Below are 27,143 nucleotides of genomic sequence, written 5' to 3' on the forward strand. Positions count from 1 at the left end.
GAAGGTGGCAGCCATAGGCCCTCTGTTTTATCAAGAGCTTCCTAAGTTGTCTGACTGTCCTGTTGATCCCGTTGGGAGGGCAGACTCAAGCAATAGTCACAGTTCAGGGGAAACTCCAGGTGGACATCATCACTTTCAATGTCCTCTCTCCTAACACCCACATAGCCACCTCTACAGAGAAAGCTAACTTGTTTCAGCTCCTCCTCTTCCTGCATTCTTTCCCTTTCAGGATCACTGTGAGCAGGACACAGGCCACCCAACCTCACCTCCCCAACTGCCTTGCATCCCAGATCTACTTGTATGGGTTGTGTGAACTCAAGCAAGTTCCTTAGCATTTCTGTGCCTCTTTTCCCCCATCTGTGAAATAGGGATAGTAATAATACCTACTAAATAAGCTAATGGATGATAGTAATCATTCAACAAGTTACCGCCCCAAAAAGTTCCATTTCCTATTAGACTTTTATAGCTAGTACTGGAGAAGGGACAATGAATTGGAGTAGTTACAAAATTAGAGATACTTTTTAATGTAAATTGTACTTTTCCTTCATTTATCCTTTATTAAGCTGTCCCTATGCCCCATACTGTCCCCTCATTCAGAAATGGACCAACTCCATTTCCCTCCATGTCCTCTGTCCTGGCCTTGACGTGTAAAGACAGAAGCAAACACATCCTTAACACTCATTTCATCCCAGTTGCCAGTCTCCAGGGAATTTCCCCATTCCCCTCCCCCAGGTCTCCCTTTAACGCAGGAAACGTCCATCTGAGGCATTCCCTTTCAAGCACAGGCCAAGTTAAATGACAAGGTAACTCTCAGGCTCTGGGGAAGGATATCCCTAATCTCTTAAGCAGTAAGACTATCAGGGAGATTCTGAAAGTCCAAGTCACGCTGGGAGTCCCAACTCTTAATGTAGAACTCCAGGATTTAAACAAACTCGATGTGAAAAATAAACCTTTATTACAAAAATTAGTTTTGACATTCTAAAATGAAAGCAGACAAGGTGTTTTCCAACTCCCAGGGGCAGTTGTAAGCTGGAGGTAAATTCCAAGGCTGATAAGAACTGACTCATACCCATCTCGAGTGACCTTGGGAGGGAGGAACCATCCGCCTCAGACCTACAGGAGCAGTGAATCACCTCTGCTTCTCTGTGGCCTTTCCTCCACAACCCTCCCACCCTGTCTCCCAACCATGATACAGAACTGAAACATACTTTAAAAATCTCATTCTTACTGGACCATTTCATAATCTCTACTTTTATTGTCGAATTAGATTTTATTTCCATCTGGAAAACTTATTTTTTATTGGTGCATGACCCTTTACTGACGGTTTGATTTGGTTTTTGTTTTTCCTTTTGGATCCTTGATAGAAAAGAAACCTCAGTTCTGTTAAGGATTTCCAGATAAGGGAACAGAATATGGCAACATGGCGCTTAGTATCCTCCACGGAAAATCTACCCTAAAAGACTCCTTATTTACCCTCTTGCTAGTTCATAAATAGACCTGAGGACTGTGGTGGACGGGGAAACAGGAATTTAAGGGCAAAGAAGGGTCCCAATGGGAAGAGGAGAGCTATGACAGGCAGGCCTACCCTGCTGACTCCTGTTCCCACTGAAATGCAGATCGCTTCATGACTCAGTCTCAAATTATCTCCTCTTTAAACGTCTACCCCACTAAATAAAGTAGTAGTTACTACTTTACACTACTACTAAAGGAGTTCTCCAAATGATTCGCGAACTCCTCCTTCCTCAGGCTCGGGAGTTTTTCCTTAGCTTTAGAAAAGTCTTTTAATGCATCTGTTGGCAGAGGTGGGAGGATGGGCACTCTCTCCTCTCACTTGGTGGGACAGACCAAGTAGAAGCCCAGAGCACAGCATCAGCTTGGCCCGGGGTGCCCTCCTCCCGCAGGGGAAGGCCTGCCACAAGAGGGCTCTGGAATGAGGGTCCAATGTTCAGAAGCTCCCCCTTGAGACGGGAAGGAGGAAGGGGTGCGACAGGGAGCCGGGGACCAGCCCAGCTTGCTGGGAAGCAGGGCTTTCGGCAATTTTCCTGTTCGTACAAACAAGGAGCCAAGGGACCTCATTCCGAACCCCACCCCCTCCCCAACAAGAAACTTTAAGAAACCAAGTTTTTATTTCCAGCAACATCCAGCTACACACAAACACACTCAAAGACAATCTCACCAAAGAACTAAGACGCCCTTCAGCACACACTCAGTTTTAGCATAGAGCTAAGACCACACGCACATGCGCGCGCACGCACACACACACAGGCTCAGCAAAGAGCTAAGACTGCTACACACATCCCCACAGCCTTGCAGACATGTCTTAAAAGGGTCCATCCAGTTGTTCCAGCCAAGGGAGGGGTGACGGCTCGTGCTACCAGCTCCAGCTTTTTTTCTTTAGATCAGTGATTTTAAAACTCTTCTGTTCCATGTCCCCTGAAAGCTCACTATGCTCTCCATGACAAAAGACCCCCATTTTCCTACAGACACAGTTGGTATCAGTCTGCTTGTGTTCAGGAGGAAGAGGATGCAGGAGGATCGATCCCAGGGGCGCTTCCCATGGGAAGACAGAAGGAAGTGGGCTGCAGAGGCGAAAGGGACTTGACGTCGACACCAAACAACCATTTCAGCTGCTCCGGTCTCCAGTTCCCACTCCCAAACAGCTGGGACCAGTTCTCAGTACAGGAGGAAAGAGCAGGAACAGGGTGGGCTCAAGAGCCCTACTGGAGGGCCACCACACGCAGGAGGGTAGGGACTGCCTGCCATTCTCGCCGTCTGGTTGGAAGGGAAGTCCATAGACATCACTCGGGACTCATGCCCAATCCCACATAGGGATGGGGAGTGAAAGCTTTAAACAAGTCCCAGGCCACTCCACAGTGGTGGGAAAGGAAGGGAGGGGGGAAGGAGGATGGGGCACATAGCTGGCATTATTACAAACACATCCTAACTAAGATAAAAGTGGGGGCCACTGTGGGGCTAGAAGACAAATAAGGCATCCTGTGAAACTACAGACATTAGGGGCCAGAGTCTGGTAGCACCTGAGCAAGGCAAGCACAGAGGACAGGAGATGAGCCGGACCAGGTCACACCAGGAATGACGAGGTCTGTCTGAATTCCCCCTGGAAAATAAAACGTCCAAGTCAGTTCTCTATCATCTTCTTTGGCTGATAACCCCCCCAACACAAACACAGGCTAGAAACCCCTCCCTCCAGCCGGGGGGCCCTCCCCATCCCAGGGCAGGTAGACTCACTTCACTTCGAGCGGTGGGCTGGCTGTAAATCACCTTCTTATTCGAACTCGAGGTCCTGTAGACAAGCCAGAAGACGGAGATGCTCGGTGTCTTAACCTCTCCTTAACCTCTGCTTGCCAACTTCAGAGGCCAGAAGTGAGAAGTTTACAGAAGCACAGAGCTCTCAGTAAGGAGGCAACAGTGGAGGGAGAAAGGACAGGCGCGGGGGCCATGGTAAGCAGGGGTAGAGATCCAGATGTCTTCCCTACCAGGCTGGTTGCCTCCAGCTCCAACCCCTTCCCCTAGGCCCATCTCAGCTTCAAACCACATGCATCCATGTTCTCAACCTCAGAGAGCCCCTGGACAGCACCTCACTCACCCTTTCTTCACTCCTGAAAGAGAAGAAATGGGACCATGAGTGTCGGCAAGATAGAAGACAGCAAGGTGTGGGGAGATGGGGGGACTAGCATGCAGCTCTGAGATGTGGGTAATTGTGCTCCCTGGGAGGGGAACCCCGCATACACTGGCTCAGCATCAGGGTCAGTACTCAGATGGCACCCAACAACTGCGCCCTGAAATGGGGGCGATGCAAAGGAGAGTCTTTCAGGGTAAATACTTACTGTCAAAGTAGCCTCGGCTATAGGCGAACCAGATGCCAAAAATCAAGAATCCAAGGAGAATGAGTGTTACAAGGACAGCTGCCACGATGCCCCCCACATTCAACTCGGCTATGAGACACAAATGAGAGGTCAGGCACCTGGATGTTCACTCACGGTACTAACCATCCCGCCAAGGCCAGGATGAAAAGCAGATCCTTTCCCCCAACCCTAGGTCCGAACTCCAGCCCCTGCCACACCCTCACTCACTAGCTTCCATGCGCACAGCGTCCGACCTCATGGGTGTCCCATACCCATTCTGCGCCTGACAAGTGTATTCTCCAGTATCAAAGGCCGACACCGGATCAAAGACCTGGAGAGCAGAAAAGAAATTGGCTTCCTGCTTGAAGAAGCTAAGTACCTATCTTTTACGTCTCCTGACCCTAATGCCAAGTTCACCTTGTTGCTTGTTCTTCCTCCCCACCTTCAGGGGTTCTATAACCGTGCCCCCCACTCCCCACCTTTCATTCCCAGCCGATCCATACCAGCTCCCCTGTCTTCTGATTCAGGCTATAGGAAGAGTTGCTGAAGGCACGGTTGCTCTTGGGCTCCGTAGGCATCAGCACCCCGTCCCTGTACCAGGTGTATTCAGAGGGTGGGGAACCATCTTTCTCTGAGCAGGTCAGCACTGCCCGGTTCCCGATGGTGGCAGAGGAGGGGATGTTGACTGTAGGCTTGGATGGAGGCACTGGGAAGGGAGAGAAAGCGCTGATCACAAGGGCAGGGAGGGTTGCCTGGAGGCTAAGTAGCTGACAAGGATGACACCACCATCCAGTAGCCCCCCCTCCCTTACCATGCCCTGAGTTTCCCCTTAACCAGGGGCTCATCCCCTCTCTGGCAGCACTGCGACTCTGAATCCCCTCACCTGCGAGCATTCTTACCATCAACGAGCTCCAAAGCTTAGCAGAGCCTCCTAAGGGTTTAGGGAAGCAATTGATTCTAAGCGCACACAGAAGACATGTGGCACATACCAAGCACAATGAGCTCGATGCTGACCTCCCCGTAGGTGTTGCCGCCATCATCAGAGACCATACAAGTATATGTCCCCGTGTCTTTCCGGGTCACTGAATGGAAGGTGATGCCGCTAGGCGAGAAGGTAACTCGGTCCTCATAGGAAGCTACCAGGAGAGCGGAGACAGGAGCAGAGTGAGCCAGAAAGCTAAAAGAAGCTGGTGGCACTCAAGGCACGAAGGGCCCTCTTCTTCCCCCAGGAAGGGCTCTGGGAAGGCCGCAGAGACTGGAGCCCCAGGGTGTGCCCCTACCCTGGAATCCAGGCACTGATCATCCCTCCACAAGCTGGGCAATCAGAAAGGAGGCAGAGCCACTCACCTGTGATCTTGTTGTTATAGCAAACAAGGCTGGTGGTGTCGCCTTGGGCAAACTTCCACTCCACACGGGGAGAGTTGAAGCCCGAGTAGGTGCAGGACAACTTGGCAGCTGCAGGCAGAATCCACATGAGCGGGAGGAAAGAGCAGTGGCAAATGGAGAAGATGGGGAAATGGCCCCAAACCACAGTAGGGCTGAATCGTCCCCAGGTCCCCAGGGGTCTGCACCTGCCCACCCACCCCTGCCACGCTCCACAGCCCTTCCCAACTCACGTTTATTCTCAGCGACTCTGACTACAGGTTCAGAAGTGTAGACTGTACCTTTGGTCAACGCCAGGGAGCCTGAGGAGGAGAGAGGTGGGCCCATCAGGAGTGGACGAGAAATGCAGTGAAGAGGGAGGAGCAGTCCCGGCCGACGGAGCATCAAAGACCGCGGCTCCCCAGCGGCTTCTCCAGCCTGGGATCCCAAGGTGAAGGGATTCTAGAGATTCAAGCTCCTCCCGGGGTTTCCATCCTCTCACCAATATCCTAATACCTTCTCTAAAAGCTTTTTGCTACAATTGCAGGCCAATGCTTCTTTTACCAATGGAAATAAACTATGTCCTTCAAGTACCATTTCTTCCATGTTTTTTTCCCCTCTGTGACTCCCAATAATCTAATTAGATTCCTGCTAGTCCGACAGCAGCTTCCCAAATGACATTTCATGGTTCACAGAAAGCTTCTCAACAAATAATTGCAGCCACTTGTCAGACACTCCTGGCAGGAAGCCAGCAAAGCTGGAGGCAAGAGAGGGAAGGGAGAGAAGGAGCAATAATGAGGATAATAATAACACTCGACGTTTGTGGGGCATTTTGTGCTTTTTCAAGTGTTTTCACATACCTTCTGTCATTTGATCCTTGAAACAAGCATGACAGGTCAGCAGGGCAAGTATCGTTATCCCAGTTTTACATGAGGAACCGAGATGACAGGGAAGTAAAGTGCCTCAGATCACATAGCTCGTTCTGAGACGGAGTCAGGACCAGAACTGGCCTCAGACCATCTCATTAGAATCTCCCACCCAATGGAGAAGGGAAACAAGGTGGTGTGTGGTGGGGTGGGGAGAGGGGGAGAGGAGAGACAAGGCTAATTAAATAACAGTGGGAGGGCAGCCACAGGTTCACAGGAGGGGCCCAACATTCCAAAAGAAGCCCGTGACGGAGGATTCTCGAATAGTACTGTTACAAACCTGCTCTTACACAATTACTCTCATTCATGTTTTCAAAGCTCAAACTCATGGCATGTGCTTTATTTATAGCTTTAAGTCAGAGTTCTGTCTTCCTTAGATAAATGCAAGTGCACTTTTCCTTTATTTAATTACTCACAACTGAATATGGGCTCTTGACCTCTGAGGCCCCCTTTTCTCATCTGAAACAGGAAGGGTTTGAACTAGATGTTCTCTAAAGTCCTCGAGGTTCTTTGTGTTTGTTTGTTTGTTTGTTTTGGCATTAACATTTAGAGAGTACTTGACAGAATAACACTGTGTATAAGTCGAAATAAGTATTCTCTCCCTCATTTTAAAGATGAGAAAATTAAGTATCTAAAAGGTTAAGTGAGGGCTGGCCCAGTGGCCAAGTGGTTAAGTTCACACACCCGCTTCTGGAGCCCAGGGTTCATGGGTTCAGATCCTGGCACAGACCTACACATCACTTGTCAAGCCACACTGTGGCAGCGTCCCACATACAAAATAGAGGAAGACTGGCACAGATGTTAGCTCAGGGCCAATCTTCCTCGAGCAGAAAAAAAAAAAAGGTTGAGGGGTTGGCCCACGTTTTCACAGCTAGAATACGGCAGAGCTGAGATGAGCTTACAGGTTACTCCTATACCCCCTTTTTTCCCTTAGTACACTATACTTTTATAAACCATGCTGTTTCTCAGAAAAGCCATCAGTTTAATGGAGGCAGAGCACGTAATAAAATGTCATTCTTTTAGAAGTCAGGTCCATTTTACCTACAAATTATTTCTAATATTACCTTGTATACGAATATATGGCATTACACTTTACTGTCAAATCTATAATGAAATGTAATAACAGATACAGAAATTAAATAGCCTTTACTAAATTGAAAACTGAGGACATGGAAGTCCCTTACTCAGCTCTCATCAAGAATGCTGCTAATAAAATGCTTTGATTTTTGCCCAAGTCAGCTTGTTCTGCTTTGATGGTGGGAATTTTGTTAAGATTCTCAAATTTTACAGTTAGGTACCTGCAAAGTGCACTGTGATGCTTGAAGCGGATCTCTCCTCAGGAATGAAGGACCCCTTGTCCCAGCTGCTGGGGGAGCTCCCAGGGGAAGGCCTCCAGCTATCAGCCATCTTTGAGGGTAACCAGAAAAGCCCCTTGCCCAGGGGCATGCCTCCCACAGGGAAAGGGCGAGGGGCAGGGGCAGCCAGCATCCAATGCCTGATCAATGAGAGGAGGCGGGAGTATGAAGCCCAGCTCCATGACCCCAACTCGGGACAACACTGCAGGGCTATTCCTGCTCCAAAGTTCCTTGCGGAGCAGGCTGAGGCCTTATCGGGACTACAGTGCCACTGAGCTTCTCCCTCTGCCCAATCCTGTTCCGCCCCCTCCTTTCCATAGGTGTGGATCCCGAGAGCTCTCCCTAATAAAGGTCTTGGTACAATAGTTGACATCTCGGAGTCAGCTTCCCAAGAACCCAAACTATGACGCCACCCAAATAAAGAACAGCTTCTAATTACACTAAAAGCTAGCCTTTGAAATAAAGGGCAACCAAAAAAAAAAAAATCACAGCATATGAATTTGGTGATTATTTCTGCATCACTTCTGATGTTAGCTAAAGTTCTTTTTTGAGTCCTCTCAGATCATCGCATGTAAAACACATTCAGGAATTCCACCCCTATAGATACATAGACATATTGGGCTACAGGCGTCTTCTCCTTCTCCTCATTAATCCTGATTCCATGACCTCGTCCAGGCTTCTCTTCTCTTGTTTAAATACAGAGCCTTCACCTCAATGCCTTCCCACCTCCCTCTGATGTGGGACTGCTGATGTCTGCCTGTGGCCTGACTGCCAATGCTCAAAACTCTACTGGGACAGCATATCGCACCATGAGTTAGTCCAGCCTCACCACCATGCCCTCCCTAGTCACCACAGGATACCTCAGTCGCCCTGGTCCACAATCCCCTTCTCATTCCTGAGGATGCCTCTGGAACCAGACAGCCTGCATTCAAATCCCAGCTCTGTTACCTCCTAGGCTGTGCGACCTGGGCAAGCCACTTAGTCACCTGGAACCTCAGTTTGCCCGTTTGTAAAATGAGGATAATAACAGTTTCTACATCAAAGGGCTGTTGTTGAGAGTTAGAGAAGCTAATACAAAAAAAGTGCTTACAACAGTGTCTGACCAACAGGAAGCACCAAATAAGTATTATATCTTATTATCCTCATCATCAGCCCTTAGGCCCTTCTGTACATTCTTCTTTTCTTTTTTTTTTTTGCTGAGGAAGATTTGCCCTGAGCTAACATCTGTGCCAATCTTCCTCTATTTTGTAGGCAGGTTGCTGCCACAGCATGGTCACCAATGAGTGGTGTAGATCCATGCCTGGGAATCACACAGACCACCAATGCAGAGTGAGCCAAACTTAACTACTAGGCCACAGAGCTGGCCCCCACACTTTTTTTTCTGACTTCAAAATTTTCTTCAATAAGACATATAAATAAATATAAGTACTGCCTGGAAAATGCTTACACTCCAGCCCACCAAACCATCTCTCTCTATCCTTATAACCGCCTTGGAAAGCCTAACTCGTCTCTAGAAGCTTCACAGAGAGACCAGCAGAGCTGAGGGCTTTCCCTCATGACAACCTGTCTATACCAGGACACCCCCAGTTTCCCTCCCCTTCTCCTGATCCATTTTCTATTTTCCTCACCTCATCATGGCCCCCTTTTGTACTTAACCTTGGACCTATACTTGGCATATTGTACACACATACAAATGTCCTGCAATGCACACTGGTAGCCCAAAATAGAAGGAAATTTCATCCTTTCCATTATGAAGTTTAATTTATTCTAAATTCACCAAAAAAAAAAAAAAAAAGCCACAGAGTCAAAGGCATCAATAGATTTTTGGCCCTTTTCTGTACAGAAAACCTTCACAGTCTTGCACACCTCTCTAGCTGTTATCCTCTCCTCCCTTCCTCTCCAAACTTTTTAAAGAAGTGGTCTACACACACTATTTCCAGCCCAAAATACCCACTCACTGCTCAACCTACTGCACTGTCTTTGGCTCTCACCTTGGAGTTAAAATTGTTTTTTGGGTTTTTTTTTTTTTTTTTAAAAGATTTTATTTTTTCCTTTTTCTCTCCAAAGCCCCCCGGTACATAGTTGTATATTCTTCGTTGTGGGTCCTTCTAGTTGTGGCATGTGGGACGCTGCCTCAGCGTGGTTTGATGAGCAGTGCCATGTCCGCGCCCAGGATTCGAACCAATGAAACACTGGGCCGCCTGCAGAGGAGCGCGCGAACTTAACCACTGGGCCACAGGGCCAGCCCCGTTACAATTGTTTTTACTAAGGTCACCAATCATCATATTCCTCAACTCTAAGATGCCCTGATTATGAGACATAACATCGATTTAATAATAGCTTCTTGGGGGAAAATTATATTAAATGGATGCATAGGCTGTAAGTCACATCCCAGTTTTCAGAACATTCAAGTACTCTTAGGATTAAGGGTATCCAGCACTTGCCTTTTCAGCTGCCTTCTGTGGCTTCTGGAAGACGTCTGGCCCTGCGGATCACTCCCCTCCTCGGAGGTCACCCCACCCCTTGGTCCCTGCGTACAGCCCTTCTGGTCCTCCTCCTACCTCAGAGTTTTATCTTATTCTCCTTCTTGAACTTTTTGCTTCCTCTGTCGAGCCCTTGAAATTAGTGATCCCCAGCATTCCATCCTGGGCCTTTTCTTCTCCCCATATTCTCTCTAGGAAATCTCAAACACAGCCCAAAATTCGTCCAGCCCCATGTACGGCCAGCTCCAGCCACTGCTTCTCACCCGAACTGCAGACTCCTATCGCTGTGCTTTCTGACATCTCCACTTGGACTGCACACACCCCCTCCTGCCATCTCACTCTGCTCATGATCTCCCCCAACTTCTCTCTTGCTGCTCCTCTCTCCAGCTTGATGGGATCACCACTGACTTGGTCACTTAAACCAGAAGCCTTCAAGCCGTCACCATCTCTCCTTCACTCTAGTCAAACACCAAGCATTACAGTGTCATCTCCCAAACCTCTCTCAGCTTTGGCCCTCCTCTCTATACCCACTGCCACTTTTTAGTACCATCATCATCTGAAGAATTGCGATTGCTCTCCCTGCCTTGTTTAATCTCTACCCACTGAAATCCACCCTCCATCCCACCACTGGAGGAACAGCTAACACTTATTAAGCACTAACTATAGCCTAGGCAACGCTGCAAGCACGTTACATGGACCATCACTCAACCCCCACAACAACCTTAGGAGGTAGGTGATACTGTTATCATCATTTTCTACATGGGGAAACTGAGGCCCAGAGCAGTTAAGGGATGGTGCAGATTGAAATCAAGGCAGTTCCAGAGGCTGTGCTGCACTTAACTATACAACCTTCCTAAAAATGCAAATCTGACACTCACTTCAAACTTTCAATGACTCCTCATTGCCTATAAGACAAAATCCAAATTCTCCAGCAAGGCAAAAAATCTCCAGCACTATCTGACTTTGTGATAAGTTTATCACCTTCATCACCCGCTCTACTCTTGCAATTTACCCTTTAACAACGCAAAACTACTCAAAGTTCCCAGCAAAGACAGGCCGTTTCACAACCTCTGCCTTTGCTTATGCTATTCCTGCTATGTGAAACACCCGTTCCCCTCTTTCTTCATCTGGCCAGCAGCTACTCATCCACACTATTTTCTGAGAAATGACCTACCCCACCCTTAAGCCTCACCAGAGCCAGGTTAAGGCCTCTTTCCTAGGTTCCCCTTACCCCATGCAAAACACCATCAAAGAGATTCCCAAGTTATAATGACATCATCTGCGTACACGTATGGCTCCCCTACCAGACAGTAAATCCCCAGGGAGAAGGGACAGTGTTATTTATTATCCTGAGTACTCAGCACTTAGCATAACGCCTGGTACCAGCTGACATTGAACAACACAGAGCCTTAACGAATTAGGTCATAGCAGACCATACACCATAACAACTACTTGTTAAGGTTTATCTACAAAGATAAGACATACTTTTCAAACTGGTGGATGGGGGCATGCCCAAATGGAGAAAAAACAAACTTAAAGCTCAACCTTTTTAAAATTTTAATACCAGCAAAGGTTTTTTTTGGTTTTTCTTTTTTTTAAGTATGCTTTTTGGTGAGGAAGATTGGCCTTGAGCTAACACCTGTTGCCAATCTCCCTCTTTTTTTTTTTTCTCCCCAAAGCCTCAGTACATAGTTGTATATCCTAGTTGAAGGTCATTCTAGTTCTGTATGGGACACCATCTCAGCATGGCTTGATGGGTGGTGCATAGGTCTGTGCCCAGGGTCGGAACTGGTGAACCTCGGGCCGCCAATGTGGAGCACACGAACTTAACCAGTTGGCCATGGGGCTGAGACGGATCTGCACCTGGGCTGCAGTACGGCTGGTTTCCTGCATCCAGGGAAAGTGTGCAGAGCCAAAAGTGGAAGAAGTACGAGGAAGTCTTCTCATGCAAGGTCTAAAATAGCAGTAGGAAGTAGGGGAAAGGTGTGAATCCATTTAAAACATCCCCATTTTCTTCATGATCACAAAAGCAACCAAGAAACTCCAAGGAGGCCCAAGTCAGCTGAGGAGGAGACCCTTGGCCACAGTATTGCTTTTTGTAGAACAAAATCTTCAAAATGGTTTATGGTTGTTAGGGACTGAATTGTGGTCTCTCAAAATTCACATATTGAAGCCCTAACCCCCAGTACCTCAAAATGTGACTGTACTTGGAGACATGGCCTTTAATAAAGAGGGGATTAAGTTAAAATGAGGCCCTTAGGACGTGCCTTAATCCAATCCTGACCAGTGCCCTTATACAAAGAGATACCAGGGAGCTCGTCCCAGAGGGGACAACCACGTGAAGAGGCAGCAAGAGGGCGGGCATCTGCAAGCCGAGGAGAGAGACCGCAGAGGAAAACAACTCTACTAGCCTGGTGATTTTGGACTTCCAGCCTCCAGAACTGTGAGAAAATAAATTACTATTATTTAAGCCCCCCGGTATTTTGTTATGGCAACCCCCCGAACAGACCAATACAAAGGTCTAAGCTGGGTATCAGCAGTGGGCATTCTGGTTGAATCCCCAGAGACCTCAGCCTTGACTTTAAGTAAGCGTGATGACGTTTACGCACAATGAAAGAACCAACAGAACTCCTGAAGACCTTTACAAGGCTTGTCCTATACTTTTAACTAATCATATCTGAATTCTAGACACATATTACTGAGCATGACCAAATGAAAAAAATAATAGCATGAATAAAATAATAATAGCAGTTAACATTTCTTGAATATCTACTATGTGCCAGGTATTGTTCTGAGCCCTTTACAGGATTAATTCATGTAATCCTTGCAATAATGCTATGAGACAAATAGTATTGTTGCTCTCATCTTACATATGAGTTAACTGGGACACAGAAATTAAGTAATTTGCTCAAGGTCACAAAGCTAGTAGGTGGCAAAGCTAGGATTCTTTGTACACTTTTTTTATTTTTTTCGTGAGGAAGACTGGCCCTGAGCTAACATCTGTTGCCAATCTTCCCTTTGTTTTTCTCCCCAAAGTCCCAGTACGTAGTTGTAGCTCATAGTTGGAGGTCATCCTAGTTCTTCTATGTGGGATGCCACCACAGCATGGTTTGATGAGCAGTTTGAAGGTCCGTGCCCAGGATCCGAACCAGTGAACTCCAGGCTGCTGAAGCAGAGTGCACAAACTTAACCACTCAGCCACAGGGCCAGCCCCTAGGATTCTAACCCAAGTAATCTGGCTCCAGTACAGGAGACATCACACAACTATGTAAAATAGATATTGCCATCCCAAAAGTCAAGCTAAATCAGTTTGTACTGACATAGAAATATGTCCAAAACACATAAATAATATGTAGAATATGATCCTATTTTTATAAATTATAAAAATAACCTGAGTATATGCATAAAAAGGTCTCTAAGAATAAACTCCAAACACTTGACAGTACATATTATCTGAGAGATGAGACCACAGGGAGCTTTTCTTCTCTATGTTCTGCATTTCTGTAAAAAGCAAGTATGTATTAAGTGTTTTAATTTAGAGAAAAGGGAGTAGGAAAGGGGAATAAAAAAGAAAAAAAAATCAGACAGATCACAAGAAAAATAAAACTAAGCCAGAAAGGAAGGGCAAAACAAAGTCAAAAAAAAAGGAAAGATGATAAAGAATAACAGGAAATACTCAAATAGTGGCACACCAGGAAGCCCAGAATGATTAAACAAAACTTTAAAGGTAAAACGAGGTACAGATGAGTCAAACATATGAAATAGGAGATTATGACGCCATCAAGACCCTAGACAGCATATGTGAGTCCGATAAATGTCGAGGAGAGGAAAGGGGCAGGAGGAAAGAGAGCAGAGGCAATGTGGAGATGCTGCGGTGGATGGAGAAGAGGAAAGGAGGCAGGTGGAAAGGCACAGGGGTAGGAAGTGGAAGAGAAGGTGAGTGAGGCAGAGAAGGGGAGGCAGTGATTCAGGCATTAATACCTAAATCAATTCCCACACATTTTCATACACATCAGAAGAGTTGGTGGTATATAAATCTGTAAGACTGACGATATAATTCCCGAAGATCACTACGTATCTGAATAATAAACCAAGCGTGGCAAAGTGTAGTTTCCAAAAGGGACACACTTATCTGTATATTTATCTCATCCCACATGCTTTTCCTACAGTGAGACTGAAGTAGAGCCTCAGTTCCCTCCTCTTGAGTCTGGGCGAGGTCCTGTGACTGCCCTGATCAATGGAGTCACAGCAAAAGGGATACAGTGAGCCCTCACATTCAGGTTAGTGCCTTAGATGGATTTTCTCATTAAATTCTCCCAAAAACCCTATGAAACAAGTACTATTGTTATTATCCTTTTTTACAGATGAGAACACTAAAGCTTAGAAGAGTTGCCCCAAATCACACAGCTACATATAGCAAGGTGGGAATCTTAACCCAAGCCTGCCTATTTCTGAGCTTCCAAAACTATTATGCTACACAGCATCTACATCGGACAAGCAAGGAAATCCCACCCATCCTTCAAGGTCCTGTTCAAATGTCCCTTGATCCATTATGCCCTTCTCCAATCAAAATTAATCTCCCCAACTTCTAGAAATTTAGCCTAGGAAAATAACCAATGGTAAGCTTAAAGATTTGTGTACAAGGACAATTTAATGTTATTTAGTACAGCAAAGAAAAAGAAAACCAACTAAATGCTCAATAAAAGGAGAACAGTTAGGTAAATTGTGGTATAGCCATAGAGCAGAATACTACAGGATGGATTGTGCTTAAAAACAGACACACACACACACACACTCATACAGCAACAACTAGAATGAAACACCAGCAATGTGTTTATCTCTATATAACAGGATTACGTTTGATTTTATTTTCTCTATATTCCTGTTTTCCCATTTTTCTACGCTGAGCATGTATCATTTCTTAATTAAAAAAATTTATCTTTTTAAAAAGTAACTCTCTTCTCTTCTATGCTCCCAAAACATTTTGTACTTTGATGACAGCCCCTGGCACACTCTGCTCCACATTCTACTTAGTCAGTATATGTCTAGGTCCTTGGGAACAGAGACCAAGTTATGTTCGTATCCTCCCCACTCCTAGCACTGGGCTTTGCCTAGAGAAGGTGCTCGATGAGCCGCACAGAAGCAATGCTGCGATGGGAAGGTGGTCACAGAGGGTGACCAACAACCAGCCCTTGTCCCGGCAAGTCAAACCCACAACAGAAAAGCAACCTCCTACAACTGCATCATTAAGAGAACATTGTTTTCTCTGTATGTTCTGTTAATTATTAGAATCTCACTCAAGCCGCTTTCGTGCCACGAGTTTGTTTGAATTCATTTTTTTAAAAAAGGAAAGAAAATGAAGGAAGCCAGCCAGCCAGCGTCTCTGGTTTTCTCTAAGGTTTCAACCAAACTTCCCCTTTAGGCATCTGACCCTCATAGGACCCTCCAGCTACACGAGAGCTAGAGCTGCTGAACAGGCAGGATGAGCCAGAGGCTCCGAAAGCCACCAGCTACAGCGCACTCAGTTTACCTAATGGAGGCTAACCGTTACCAATACCCTTGGCTCCCTCAGAGCTTTTAGATAGCAGGTGCTATTCATTTTTTTATCCCTAATCTCCAGCACAGTGCTCAGAACATAGTAAACACCAATGTTTGTTAGATTAACAAATACATTTCGGGCTGGCCCGGCGCAGCAGTTAACTGCTCATGTTCCGCTTCTCAGCGGCCTCAGATCCACTGGTTCAGATCCCGGGTGCGGACATGGCACCACTTGGCAAAAGCCATGCTGTGGTAGGTGCCCCACATATAAAGTAGAAGAAGATGGGCATGGATGTTAGCTCAAGGCCAGTCTTCCTCAGCAAAAAGAGGAGGATTGGCAGTAGTTACCTCAGGGCTAATCTTCCTCAAAAACAAAACAAATGAATTTGATGTTGCAATACAATTAGAATCTGGACCTAGGGCTTCCACCCCTGGGGTGTCCTTTCCTGCCCACCAATCACCCTGTAGAGACTGAACTCCCTCCTGGAGCTTGTGTGAGACAGATAAGGAATGCATGGGCAAGAGGAAGGCTTTGTGAGCCCAAGAGGTCAGGCTAGGCCCCAACAGCCACCCTTGGCCGCACTTTCAGTGACGTGGGTCAGCTGGCACAGCCCTCTGAGGATGGCGGAAAGTGGCAGCGGCAGTGTAGGGCAGGAGTTTTCACTACACTGCTCCCTGCTGCCTTCTCTCAGCAGAATTTCCAGTTCTACCTGCTCAGCTCCTCCCCTCCCCCACCCATCTCCCCATTACAAGGGAAGGTGGCGCACACCCACCTGCCCAGGGCTCACTCCAGGGGCCTGGCATCCAACTTCCTGCCAACCAGCTGCTTCCTCCTATCCAACCCACACACTGTGAAACAAACGACATGAGCTGGACTTTAGACAGAAACCCTGCTTATCAGGGAGTCCCAGGCAGATGAACTCTGAGTCTTCAGCGCCTGGAAAACCCCAGGATACATCCACTCACACTGCCTTCCACAACCCCCTCACAACGCGGAAACCTCTTCCATAACTACATTTGACGAGTGGTGATCCAGGTATTTCATGAACCTCTGAAAAAAAGGAAGCAGGTCTGAGTTTAGAGATCCCCAAGGTCTCTCCCCGATGCTAACAGACGTGAAAAACCAGCTCCATTATTTCCTGATCTATCACATAAAATGTGTGTAGCTTTTAAATCTCTTTGAGCAGAAGTGTCAGCCATTTCTGTGTCCATAGAATAGGTGCCCCTGGGGCCAGTTGACTTGTGAGGGGGGGTGGGGAGGAGGGCGATCCTAATGGCCAAGCCCACAACACCTGTAATACCAATATGAAAAGATCTCCAGGGTATATTAAGTTAAATAAACAAGATGCAGGACGCAGTAGAACGTACATAGTGTGCGTCTTTTTGTGTAAGAAACAGAAGAAGAAACAAATTTGTATTTATATACACTAGTATCTGCTTAACAAAACACTGGAAAGGTACATAAGAAACTACAGAGAGATAGGGAGGGAACAGGAACAGGCTGGGAGCGAGATAACTCCTTTAATATCATCTGGATTCTCAAACCACGTCAATGTATTAACCTATTCTAAATAAAGAAACTTTTTCTTTTTAATTACAGCAGCTCCACCTCAAGCCAAAATTAGGCTGGAGACCCCAGACAAGCCCAGATCACAAAGAAACTGAAGAGAAACAGCAGGAGGCGAAAGTGTCCTGGAGCTAGGAAAAGACAAAGGTTCTGGAATTCCACTACCACAAATTTCCTAGTTTCGGCTACTGCCAGTCACCGGTTTCGAGGGAACAGCTCTTTCCTGGGAGTAAATTCAGCTGGGAGAGGGAGGGGAGGAGGAGTGACTCACCAATCTACAGTTTCGAGGTATGTCTAACCCTGAATGGCAAAGCTAGAAGGGCTCGAGTTGGAAACATCAGCAGGAAACACCACGACTCAGGCTCACAGGCCGCAGTTCCTCCCTCCTGGAATGCCTCAGTGGGGACACTACAGGGGTGGGGGGCAAACACCAGGGTTCCAACCTAGGTTCCCCTCTCTCCCCTGTGGTTACCCCAAACATCATCCTGACCACACGGCACCCCGCTGAGCGGAAATGCCTTTCCCTACCTGGGAGGTAGCCGGGAACTTTTCTAAGTACAGGCTCTCTAGAGGGAGGGAGACTGGTACTCTTTTAGACACGAGTTTTGCTTTTCCCAAGCCCAGTGCTCCCTGTGCTTCACCTCCCATCCCCGCCCGAGCAGGCTCAGGCCTTCCTCTCCGCTAGCTTCCCCAGCCTGCAGTAGGGCCTCTGCTTGACTTGATCATGTCTTGCCCTTTCCTCTTCCTCCCTGATGGCAGAGCCCACAATGAGCAGCAGCCCTGGAGGGAGGGAGAACACATGGGAATCTTGTATTTGCTTCCGACGTCCCAGGGGCAAAGGACAGATTAGATGCCCAAGAAAGAACCCCTGCCATTTGGATCTATCAGGGTCTCCCTGCTTTCTTTGACCTACTCTACGAGGGGCAGCATTCTTTCATCCTCATAAAATCCAAAGGGGATATCAGCTGCCCAATAACAAATAATCCCTTCACATATATGTAATGTAGCCATTAGCCCAGTTGATCCTCAGGACAGGCTTGGGACAAGTATTATTACTCCTTTTTACAGATGAAAACACTGAGCTACTTAGCCTAAGATCACAAAGAAGGCAGAAAGCCAAGCTAGAACCCTGGGAGGATGACCTTGCCTCTAGTCCCATCTTCATTGTACTAATCAAATCACTCCCCCCAGCTCTAGCCTGATTTAAATGTGACAAAGTCAGTTCCTCACACCCCCACCCTGCCCCCCTCCAACACCTTACTACCCAGGACCCACTGTCCTGTCAAGCTTACATAATATCATCTCAGGCTCCCTCTGAACCACTGTTTCTTGATTCCCTGAACATCCCCAAGCTCAGAATGGTGCCATCACAACGCTGTCAGAGCCAGTATATCACTGTGTGATTATCACAATATAGAAAATTAGAGGGAGAGAAAAGAAGAGGGAAGGGGAGCAGCACACAGTTCCAGGAAGCTTACAAGCCTGACAAATACTGTCACAAATAAAGTCACTGACTCAGAAACTTCTAGGTTTGGGGGGAAAAGTACTATCACAGTACAAGAGTTGGGAAAGTCTTTAGTACTGAGCCACACAGAACCAAAAAATGACCATGAGTGTTAGCAGTTCTAAGATAAATGCAGAAGTAAATAGGTGAGGGTAGGAAAAGAACGAAAATTGAAAAAAAAAAAAAAAGGAAGGGGAGAATGGAAGAATAGAATGAAAGGGAGAAGTGGGAGAATAAAGAATCTGGTGGGAAAGAAAAACGGAAAAAAGAAATAAGATAGTGGACAGTATCCCAAACTGATGTCTGTGATAATGGTTCCTGTGCCACAGGCTGCCTGAGATGCAGGATTCAGGAGTGGAAAAGGAGAAGGGAATCAGGGGACTTTGGATCCATTCCCAGGAACTTGTGTCAATCTGGAAAAGTCATTTCCTGTCTTTGGACCTGTTTCCTTATGTGTACAATAGAGAGAGGATTAGACTTGCCTCTGGTCCACTCCACCCACAGGGTTTATGTTTTTGTGATAAGGGACAAAGGATTAGTCAATCCATCTGTCTCAGGGCAGGGAATCTATTTCCATCCTTCAAAACTGAGCAAAATGAAATACCTCATAACCACGGATACTGAGTGTAAATGTTCATTTCTTTTACACTTCCTAAAACATGGACCTTGAGAGAAAAACAGAGATTCATGCAGAACACATACTGACACAACTATCGACATAAGCACACGCACACTCAAGAATCAGACAGATACACATACAGGTGCTGACACAGGTTGACTGACGAAGGCACAAACCTTTCACTCAGCCCGGTACAAACACATCTATAGACAGAGGCATGCCCCAGCAAGCCAGCCTCATTGTTCCACAGTAAAGGGAGTTTACAAAGGAAACAAACCCTCTCATACACGGCCAGGGGGAGGGCAGAGTTCTGGCTTAGAGAAGGATCCAGCCAACCAACAGACTGGCCCTCCCCCTGGGAATAGTCACTCAGTCAACAACATTTGTTAAAGACTTTTCGGGTAGCCTAGAGAAAAACTCTGAATTCTGTGCTCTGAGAAATTTCAGATTCCAGTCTTATTTCGTCTTGAGAGTTTGCGCCCGCTTTTCCCAGAGCAACCACCGCAACCCAAAGATCCAGGGGAGCTAAAGAGACCCCTTCAGCAACAGCCAGGGAAACATACCACCTCACCCCACCTCCTTTAGATTTTCTCTGAGAACCTTCAAGAGCAGAGCATCCACGGGCCAAGGGAGTCAGGGGGTGAGAGGCTCATGGCTTCTCTTGGGTTGCTCGCTGGTGTCGGATGAGTACTGGAGGGGAGGAATGCCCTTCCCAGGTGCGTGTGGAGGAGGAGGGCTGGGTAGACGTTTGTGGGCAGGGTCCTCGCGCCTATGACCCTCACCAGTATGTGAGGATAGGCAAAAGGGGAACCAACCCCTCCCCGTTATTTTTGGTGTATATGCGGAAAAGGCAGCTCACTCCCGGTGGGCGTAAGGGAAAAGGTCACAACTCACTGGTATGGGGGAGGGGAGCCAGCCACTCACCAGGGGAGGGGAAGGAGAAAGAAGAGAACTGAGCCAGAGGTGGAAAACAGGACCAGGAGAGAGAGGCAGGCAGGTTTCTGAACTCCTCCCCACGCGGGCAAAGGGCGTGGGGAGCGCCTCCCTCCAACCTCTGACCCGACCCACCGATTTCTCCCGAAACTCCGGGAACTTACACAGGATCACCGATATGAAGAGAAGCAACTGTTTTCTCCCGGCTTTCGCCTTTGTCCCCATCATGATGAGGATCCCGAAACGACAGCGGCCCCCGAAGCCCTGGGAACAGACACAGCTTCGCCCACAGCAGAACGGGGACTAAACTCCAGCCGCCAGGTTGAGCCCCGCCCGGCTCTTCCCTCCACGCCCGATTGGTCGGCGCCCCGCCCCTGCACATTCCGATTGGTGGAGGCAGCCGCCGCTCCGTTGAGTGACTCACCGTCGCCAGGTGCAACTCCGCCCACTACTCCCCACCCGGGCGGATTGGCGCCTCTCCAAGCCCGAGCCGCCCTTATTGGCCGGTGAGACTGTGGCGTAAGGAGCCAATTCCTCACCTTCTGCAGGTAAGGACATCCTGATTGGGCGGCGTTCTTGAAGTAGGGATTTTCTGACTGGCTGGGTTCTGAGTTTGAGCTGGAGGACTAGAGGAATCGCTAAAAGGAGGAGGCAGGGAAGGTAGTCGTACTGCGGGGCTCGCGGGGATGGGCTTGATTTTGTCTTTTGTCGTTTGTTGGTATGTAAATTGCTGGGTGTTGCAGAAACCTTGGTCCCTTTGGCAAGTGAAAATCACATATTCATATGCGAGAGTTGGGGGAGAGGACCAGGAGAGAAGTGGAATGATACCTTAACACAACCCCCAAACGGTGTTCCTCTGTCGACCTGGTTCGCAGCGTTCACAGGCTTTGAGAGTTGGGCTGCGCAGAGAAGAGGAAAAAAGAAAAGAGGGGACGGGAGTGCTCAACTCAAAAGTGGGAAAAGCAGAATTAGAGTATCTCAGAAAGAACTTTAATACACATGTGCGCCAAACACACCCAGATAATACAAACTGACCTACAGATGCTCTATAAACATTGTGAGTGATCGTGGATATGTCCTTTACGCGTCAGATCTGCCAGCAGAGCCCTACATTTTAGAATTATCTTCTCACTGTGACTAATAGTTGGGTGATGACTAAGACCCTCTTTCTATAGACTGTTGATACTCAAGCTTTCTGTTAATATTTACATTGTTACATCTTTTTAAATTGAAACTCATGCTCAACACCTTTCCTATTTCTAGTTTCTTTTTAAAAATTTTTTATTTTGTTAATTGTAGTAACATTGGATTATAACAATATAGAGCTTTCAGATGTACATTGTAATATATTTTGAATTCTGTGTAGATTACATCATGTTCACCACCCAAAAACTAATTATAGTCCATCCCCTCACATGTGAGCCTAATCACCCCTTCTGCCCTCCACCACCCTTCCCCTATGGCAACCACCAATCCAATCTCTATTGCCATGTGTTTGTTTGTTTTTATCTTCCACTTATGAGTGAGATCATACGGTATTTGACTTTCTCCCTCTGACTTATCTCACTCAGCATAATACCCTCAAGGTCCATCCATGTTGTCACAAATGGCCGGATTTCATCATTTCTTATGGCTGAGTAGTATTCCATTGTGTATAAATACCACATCTTCTTTATCCATTCGTCCCTTGATGGGCACCTAGGTTGCTTCCAAGTCTTGGCTATTGTGTATAATGCTGCAATGAACATAGGGGTGCATGTATCTTTATGACTTTGTGTTTTCAAGTTCTTTGGATAAATACCCAGCAGTAGGATAGCTGGATCATATGGTAGATCTATTCTTAATTTTCTGAGGATACTCCGTACTGCTTTCCATAGTGGCTACACCAGTTTGCACTCCCACCAGCAGTGTACGAGGGTTCCCTTCTCTCCATATCCTCTCCAACACTTGTTGTTTCCTGTCTTGTTAATTATAGCCATTCTGACCAGAGTGAGGCGATACCTCATTGTGGTTTTGATTTGCATTTCCCTGATAGCTAATGATGTTGAACATCTTTTCATCTGCCTGTTGGCCATCTGTATATCTTCTCTGGAGAAATCTCTGTTCAGATCTTTTGCCCATTTTTTAATTGGGTTGTTGGTTTTCTTGTTGTTGAGCTGTATGAGTTCTTTGTATATTTTGGATATTAACCCCTTATCTGATATATGGCTTGCAAAGGTCTTCTCCCAATTGTTAGGTTGCCTTTTCGTTTTGTTGATGGTTTCCTTTGCTGTGCAGAAGCTTTTTAGCTTGATGTAGTCCCGTTTGTTCATTTTTTCTTTTGTTTCCCTTGCCCAGTCAGACATGGGACTTGAAAACATGCTGCTAAGCCTGATATCAGAGAACGTACTGCCTATGTTTTCTTCTAGAAGTTTCATGGTTTCGGGTCTTACATTCAAGTCTTTAATCCTCTGCGCAGCCCAACTCTCAAAGCCTGTGAACGCTGCGAACCAGGTCGACAGAGGAACACCGTTTGGGGGTTGTGTTAAGGTATCATTGATTTTTGTGCATGGTGTAAGGGAACGGTCTACTTTCATTCTTTTGCGTGTGGCTGCCCCGTTCTCCCAACACCATTTATTGAAAAGACTATCCTTCCTCCATCGTATGCTCTTGGTTCCTTTGTTGAATATTAATTGTCTGTAAGTGTGTGGGTTTGTTTCTGGGCTCTCGATTCTGTTCCATTGATCTGTGTGTCTGTTTTTATGCCAGTACCATGCTGTTTTGGTTATTATGGCTTTGTAGTATATTTGGAAATCACAGAGTGTGATATCTCCAGCTTTGTTCTTTTTTCTCAGGAATCCTTTGGCTATTCGTGGTCTTCTGTTGTTCCATATCAATTTTGGGATTCTTTGTTCTATTTCTGTGAAAAATATTGTTGGAACTTTGATAGGGATCACACCGAACACTATAAAACATTGTTGAAAGAAATCGAAGAAGACGCAAAGAAATGGAAAGATAGGGGCTGGCCCATGGCCGAGTGGTCAAGTTCATGCGCTCTGCTTCAGCAGCCCAAGGTTTCGCCGGTTCAAATCCTGGGCGCGGACATGGCACTGCTGGTCAAGCGATGCTGAGGCGGCATCCAAAATACCACAACTAGAAGGACCCACAACTAGAAATACACAGCTATGTACCAGGGGACTTTAGGAGGAAAAGGAAAAATAAAATCTTTAAAAAAGAAAGAAATGGAAAGAATTCCATGCTCTTGGATTGGAAAAATTAACATCGTTAAAATGTCCAAACTTCCTAAAGCAATCTCTAGATTCAATGCAATCCCAATCAAAGTTCTAGTTTCTAATTTACAATGATTAATTTTAACTGAACTTAGTGTATCCAGGTTGCCTGTGGGAAGACTTTCAGGACATTATCTCATTGCAAGTAAAATCCGCATTTATCCAAAACAGTGGTGTTCTTTGACCTTTTACTTCAAGCATTTCACCTTTGGTCTCATTCCTTTGTCCACATCTCTTGGGCCAAAGGTCCACTTCCGGTTCCACCAGAAGCAAAGTTTATCAAGCAATATTTATCAAGCACCTACTGGGTGCTGAAGGGAAATACAAGCAAATATAAACCACAATCCCTGACTTCAGATGATTTGCAATCTACTTCCTAGACTAATGCAGGAAACAAGACAATATGTAACCAAAAGAGAAACTTCGTATTACTAAATCGAAACAAATACTTGGGTGGCAGCCATGTGTAAAGCTCTGTTCTTTTCCTTCAAAGGAATTAGTCTTGGAGAGAGAGACATATACAGGATGTTAAAGTATGAGAGTAAAGAGGATCAAGGGAAGAGCTTAGAGCAGGGACCAATCACTGTGGACTGTGATTGTCAGAGAAAACTTTAAGATGGGAGCACTTGAGCAGGGGTTTAAAGGAACTCTAAGACTGATCTAGTCTTTAGGTAGAAGGGTCATCTTAGAGGTCATTTAGCTCATCCTCTCACCCTTCACAGGGAGGCCCATACAACCACCCAGAATTTAGACATCCTCTGCTTAAACTCTTCTTAAAATTCTTAAGGCAGACCATTCTGCTTTTTGTACAATTCTTAATTATTAAAATATCCTTTCAACAAATTGAAATCTGCCTCCTGGTAACTTTCAGCCACTGTTCTCTGGCATTACACAAAATGTCTCATTATTCTTTGCCAATGACAGCCAGCCCTTCCTTCATGTATTTTAAGATACTTATTATAAGCCTTCTGAGTCTTTCCTTCTCCAAGCTAAACATCCGTATATCCTTCAGATAGTCTTCATATGGCATGATTTCGCAAGCCTTCCACCCCATAATGAGTCTCCCTCCTTTAGATAGTTCCTTGTTTGTTCATAAACTAGGCATTGAAGAAGCCATCTCTCTATGGGATGGACACATCTCAGTTCAGACCCAGGTCCCCAATATCTAGCTGTGTGTCTTCAGCCAGTTCACATCTCTCTGAAATTTTCTGCATCCAGAAGGTAGTTATGATGATGGTAATATCATTTACCTTATGGCAAAACAGGATTAAATAATATAATAGACATCATATGCTTAGTACAGGGCAAGGTACATTTTAAGAAATGAAATGGTATCTACTTGCATCACCCTTATTTACAGCCTAAGAACACATTTGCAAATATAATAGCCATATTACACTATTGAGTTATAGTCAATTTGTAGCAAACTAAAACCCATAAGCCTTTTATTTTCACTTGGACAACTATCTTTTTTTTTTTTTTTTTTTTTTAGGAAGGTTAGCCCTGAGCTAACTACTGCCAGTCCTCCTCTTTTTGCTGAGGAAGACTGGTCCTGAGCTAACATCCATGCCCATCTTCCTCTACTTTATATGTGGGATGCCTACCACAGCAGGGCTTGCCAAGCGGTGCCATGTCAGCACCAGAGAACCTCAGGCTGCTGAGATGAGGAAGATTCAAATTTGACCGCTGCGCCACCAGGCCAGCCCCTCTGGACAACTATCAAATCAGGTCTCTTACATCCTATACTTGTGCAGTTGTTTCTTAACCAAAGTACATTTTGCATGTATACCTATTCCATTTTATATCTTTTTGTTTTGAAAATGAAATATTAATATGTAGAAAAGTATACATGAAATGTTAATAATTAATATTAAATGAAAAAGTAATTACAAATAGTATGTATCCCAGTTATTTTTAGGTAAAACATTTGTGCATACATTTACAAAGCATGAAAGTAATTTTAGAGTATGCAAATAATTTTATATTCACCAAGTTCCTTTTCCCATATAGTTGCTTAAATGAATAATAAACTTTTAAATTGTATTGTCATTGACATTTGTTTCCTGTAGACTTTCAAAAGAAGAGCAGAGTTTGTAAACTTCAGGCTGGTGAGTTTGTCTGCAAAGTAGAAAGTTCTGGAAGGGCTTATTAAACATAAATCTGGGGCCAGCCCTGTGGCCGAGTCGTTAAGTTTGTGCGCTCCGCTGCAGCGACCCAGGGTTTCACCGGTTCGGATCCTAGGCGCAGACATGGCACCACTCGTCAAGCCATGCTGAGGCAGCATCCCATGTGCCACAACTAGAAGGACCCATAACTAAAAAAAATATACAACTATGTACCGGGGGGCTTCGGGGAGAAAAAGGAAAAATGAAATCTTAAAAATATATATATAAATCTTGATTCTGTCATCCAATATATTAGCAGTCACACTGGAATTTGTATTATATGCATGTTTCATAAACACGCTATTACCTAATCCAGTAGGTTAATAAAAATATTGAACAAGCATGGACTTGAAAACAAAATCCCCCAGGGCTGGCCTGGTGGCACAGTGGTTAAGTTCGCACATTCCGCTTCGGCAGCCCAGGGTTTGCCAGTTCAGATCCCGGGTGCGGACATGGCACCGCTTGGCAAGCCATGCTGTGGTAGGCATCCCACATATAAAGTAGAGGAAGCTGGGCATGGATGTTAGTTCAGGGCCAGTCTTCCCCAGCAAAAAGAGGAAGATTGGCAGCAGATGTTAGCTCAGGGCTAATCTTCCTCAAAAAAAACAAAAAACAAAAAAATCCTGAAGTGACCTCTTTCCAAGCTGGCATAGTACACTAACAGCACTCTAGGTATTGATATTTTCAGATGTTTCTGTTGAGAGATGCTGTGCTTCTGTCATATATTTGTCTGATGGATACCTTGAATTTTATATTAGATTCTATTGGTCATTTTGCTTTGATCTCTGGGAAGACCAAATCCAAATCTGCAATCCAAGTCCAAAAATTGACATGCATCCCTAACTTCATTTGTCTGTGTCCCGACTTCACCTGACTATGTTATTCAATTTTCCCTTAGCCCTGACATATTTTTTAAAATTCTTTTATCCTTTTTGGATGTAGGGTTTTGTGCACATACAAACATACTGAGTGGGTGCTGCGATGTGCTACCCAGACTCCCCTTCAGGAATGACGGACTTATTCCCCTAGCTGTTGGCCTTTTTGGGAATTGCATCCACTGCAGAGAGGCACCTAGGCCTAAGACACAATCCCTTCCCAGGGTGACCTACATCTAGTGACTAATCAGTGTGTGTCATTCAAGGGTCACCTTGAAAGAAGTTTCATTGGAGTAGTAGGGTAGGCAATAAAACCTGTATGGTATGTCAATAATACCTCAATTAAAAAAAAAAAAACTGCACGGAGTAGACTGAGGAGAGAGTGTAAATTGAGGAAATAAAAACTGTGACTAGAGGTCAGCCTGGTGGCACAGCGGTTAAGTGCACACGTTCCACTTCGGTGGCCCGGGGTTGGCCGGTTTGGATCCCAGGTGCGAACATGGCACTGCTTGGCAAGCCATGCTGTGGTAGGCGTCCCACATATAAAGTGGAGGAAGATGGGCACGGATGTTAGCTCACGGCCAGCCTTCCTCAAAAAAAACAAAAAACAAAAAAACTGTGACTATAGACACTTCAATAGAGATGTTACTGAGAAGGGCAGCAGGAAAAGGAGCGGCAGCTGGA

At 45.9% G+C, this 27,143-nt stretch overlaps 1 protein-coding gene and 1 long non-coding RNA gene across 3 annotated transcripts; one reads left to right on the forward strand and one right to left on the reverse strand.

Moving 5' to 3' along the window:
- Window positions 1-932: 932 nt before the first annotated feature.
- Window positions 933-20,508, reverse strand: F11R (F11 receptor). Its single transcript, XM_001503884.5, has 10 exons — window positions 20,315-20,508; window positions 5,480-5,548; window positions 5,211-5,318; window positions 4,853-4,999; window positions 4,367-4,569; window positions 4,092-4,194; window positions 3,846-3,953; window positions 3,605-3,617; window positions 3,247-3,301; window positions 933-3,115 (listed from the first exon to the last, which is right to left on the reverse strand). The coding sequence occupies exons 1-10, from the start codon at window positions 20,376-20,378 to the stop codon at window positions 3,080-3,082; spliced, it is 906 nt and encodes a 301-aa protein (XP_001503934.1). The 5' UTR covers window positions 20,379-20,508; the 3' UTR covers window positions 933-3,079.
- On the forward strand, window positions 20,319-25,588 carry LOC138924056 (uncharacterized). 2 transcript variants are annotated; one of them, XR_011438619.1, is made up of 2 exons: window positions 20,319-20,698; window positions 22,985-25,468. It is a non-coding gene; the product is annotated as an uncharacterized lncRNA (long non-coding RNA). The 2 variants fall into 2 exon arrangements; XR_011438618.1 differs by having other exon boundaries at window positions 20,477-20,698; window positions 24,912-25,588.
- The last annotated feature ends 1,555 nt before the right edge of the window (window positions 25,589-27,143 follow it).

Source organism: Equus caballus, chromosome 5 (genome assembly GCF_041296265.1).
Source record: "Equus caballus isolate H_3958 breed thoroughbred chromosome 5, TB-T2T, whole genome shotgun sequence".
NCBI classification, from domain to species: Eukaryota; Metazoa; Chordata; class Mammalia; order Perissodactyla; family Equidae; genus Equus; species Equus caballus.